General features: G+C 42.6%; 1 protein-coding gene across 1 annotated transcript; it reads right to left on the bottom strand.

Moving 5' to 3' along the window:
• Positions 1–1,517: 1,517 nt before the first annotated feature.
• LOC146960276 (uncharacterized) lies at positions 1,518–2,547 on the bottom strand. The gene is made up of 3 exons (XM_085772468.1): positions 2,385–2,547; positions 1,862–2,175; positions 1,518–1,739 (listed from the first exon to the last, which is right to left on the bottom strand). The coding sequence occupies exons 1-3, from the start codon at positions 2,545–2,547 to the stop codon at positions 1,518–1,520; spliced, it is 699 nt and encodes a 232-aa protein (XP_085628594.1).
• Positions 2,548–2,809: the final 262 nt, after the last annotated feature.

Here is a 2,809-nt window from a genome sequence, read left to right as displayed (position 1 = left end):
AAGCACTGTAGGCCTACCCAGACTAGATTAATCTACAGGCCCTAAAGATTCATTCAGACACATTTTCTGATCTGTGAAATCTTTCTTCTATTTGTGAAAATGCAATATAGGCACATTTCACTGTTTTCTCATCATAGACCACTAGACCTGGTCCAGGTCAAAAATCACTGTACTTCTCACATCTGGCCTAGATTATCCTAAAGAGGCTAAGAATTCATTATAACACAGTTTCTGTGAAACTTTTATTCTATTTTTGAAAATGCTATAAAGGCAGATTTCACCGTTTTCTCACCATAGTCCTGATCAAAAAAACACTATGCCTAGACGTAACAAATAGAATCAAGGTTTTACAGATCAGAAACTGTTATAATGAATGTTTAGCCTCTGTGGGATGAATGAATCTTCAGGGCCTGTAGATTAATCTAGTCTGGATTTGAGAAATCTGGGTAGGCCTACAGTGCTTTTTGATCTGGACCTGGTCTAATGAGGTCAGTATGGGTATCAAACAAAAACATAGCACGTGTCAGGCAAAGTTAATGTCTTACCATGTCTAAAGAACATTTTTTCATTCAGAATTTGTTGTTCTCATAACCTAAGTAGAGCAGGAAGATAAAATGAAGATCTGAATTAAAATGATACTGACTCAGCAGCCAAGTCAAGATGTTATTCTTTTTGCACCACAGACTGCAAGTCCAAACTTGAAGAGCTTTTCATGTCCAGAAAATTGTCTCCCAAAGGCCAACAGGAAAACCCACTTCTCAGAATAAACTGAGCATTTCTGACCTTCATTTCAACCATGTATTTATAAACTGACTCTTTATGCGAAATCAATGTATGTGACATGACTCTGGAATATATCTTATATTCATTCAAAATTAATTGTTTATGATGATTTACACCTAGGAACATTAGCATTTATTAGCGGCAGCAAATATGTAATGATACAGTCTGGCTTGTGAGGCTATGACATTGCTGCAATTGTGCAGGTGTATTATCAAGTGTTACAACCCCAAACGACCACCATGTAAATTCACGGGAGGCAACATAAGTGCGGAGACAGGAGTTACAAAAGCACGTAAAAAGGTTTATTGTTACAAACAGGAGGGATAAAACAAGGTGCGCAACGGAGGCGGCTGGACTGTCAGGCAAACTGAAACAAAAGGAAAAAGGAAAGGACGGCCACCGCAGCCAACCCACACAGGGCCGTCGGACCTGGCACCGACCTTCTTCCCTATCCCCAACAGAACCAGAACCTAAACCCTGAACAGAAACAAAACCAAATCAAAAGGTCTGCCAGCCAGCCGCGAGCACCACGAGAGGAAGCGTGGTCGAGTGGTGGAGCGCAGGACCGGAGAGGGAGGAGAGAGAGAGCGCGCAGAACCTCCGCCCTTATATACGCCCCGCAGCAATCACACACCTGGATGGGAAAAGAGAGCACAGGAGAGGTTACGGCCAGGCCAGCAGAGGGGGACAATGTAACATCAAGGTATGCAATAGTTAGTAGTTCCTCACAGGTTTTAAGTTTGTGCAGCAACAAAGTTGTTTGCCATAGACAAGGCCTGCCTATAAATGTCCACACCAAACTCTTCACTGGTCAGAAAAGGGTCAATGTGGAGCCTCAAATGTCCCTCGACTCTCTGTTGCATATCCAGAGGAGCTTGTGGAACCTCCACCGCAGCCTCTGGGTCAGGTGTTCCAACCGGTCCCTCCCAGTCGATGCCCCAGGTTGCTGCATCTATCTGCAGATATGAAAAAGACTTAGTTAGAACTATGAAGGGCGGGTCGCATGTTGGTGGGGCCGGTCAACCACCCAACAAAATGGTAGAGGAAACAATGTGTTGTACAATGAAATCAATGTTACCGTATCAGGATTCTCCTGATTGCCCAATAGCAGGCCAGTCACCCAGAGTTGCTCTGGGGACCTATTTCCCTCGGTAGAGAGAGGATGCCTGTCCCACATCCGAATAAACTCTTGGAGATGCCAATTTAGTCTTGGCAGAAACACGAAATGCAGGCAGATGAGATGAAGATCTTGATCTGGATCCAGTTGTCCCAGTTCTTCAAGACGCCTGAAAGTGCTGTAGTAGTTGCACACAACCATACACCACACATCACGCCACAGCCTTTCAATCCTCTGGTTGTGGACACTCTTGCCTGTGATGTGGCTTCTTCTCTCTGTTTCATATTTATTGGACAGAAAAGCAAGACAGAGACTAAATATATAATTGGTTGCTTAAGGATTTTCAAAATTAAAATTTTCCTACCAAAAAAAAAGAATAACCTTAATGATAGAAATTTTGAGACAAGTAATATTCACTACAGTTGTTTTAGGCATGCTTATACAAGATCCCATAGAGAGAATGAGCAGAAATAAATTATCTTACCAGGTCCACGTTGTGGATGCTCCAACATGTATCTTGCCACATCAACATTTTCCCCGCCCTTGTCACTTCTGACACAGTGGGGCAAACCATGCCGATTCACAGCTGTCAGGAAACACTCCAGAACTGTTGCTGCCCTGTTGTTTGCATTACCCCTGAGGAACATAATGCGTCGGCTGTATCCGTCGATTCCTCCATGGATGACAATTCTCCAGCTGTGAGAAGAAAAATACTTAGGAGGGAATAATAAACAATTATACATGATAGAACCCCTAAACCCTATTATTTGAAAATTAAATTAAAAAATTGACAAAAATTTAAAGCCCCACTGCATACTTTCTCAACCGAACTAATTTAAGCGTTAGAAATACTGTTAATAGTATGAATGTTGCCTCAGCTGAAGCCGGACTCGATTCAGGTCAGCTGAA

The sequence above is a fragment of the Trachurus japonicus genome, unplaced genomic scaffold (genome assembly GCF_045865225.1).
Source record: "Trachurus japonicus isolate A0001 unplaced genomic scaffold, Traja_1.0 AP030513.1".
Classification (NCBI taxonomy): domain Eukaryota; kingdom Metazoa; phylum Chordata; class Actinopteri; order Carangiformes; family Carangidae; genus Trachurus; species Trachurus japonicus.
Note: the sequence above shows the minus strand (reverse complement) of the source record. Positions and strands in the feature narration are given on the sequence as shown.

Coding starts and splice junctions, on each gene's coding strand:
- LOC146960276 (XM_085772468.1), bottom strand. CDS start 2,547: ATGTTCCTCAGGGGTAATGCAAACAACAGGGCAGCAACAGTTCTGGAG. Junction 2,176..2,384: donor GCATCCACAACGTGGACCTG/GTAAGATAATTT, acceptor AATATGAAACAG/AGAGAAGAAGCCACATCACA. Junction 1,740..1,861: donor ATCAGGAGAATCCTGATACG/GTAACATTGATT, acceptor TCATATCTGCAG/ATAGATGCAGCAACCTGGGG.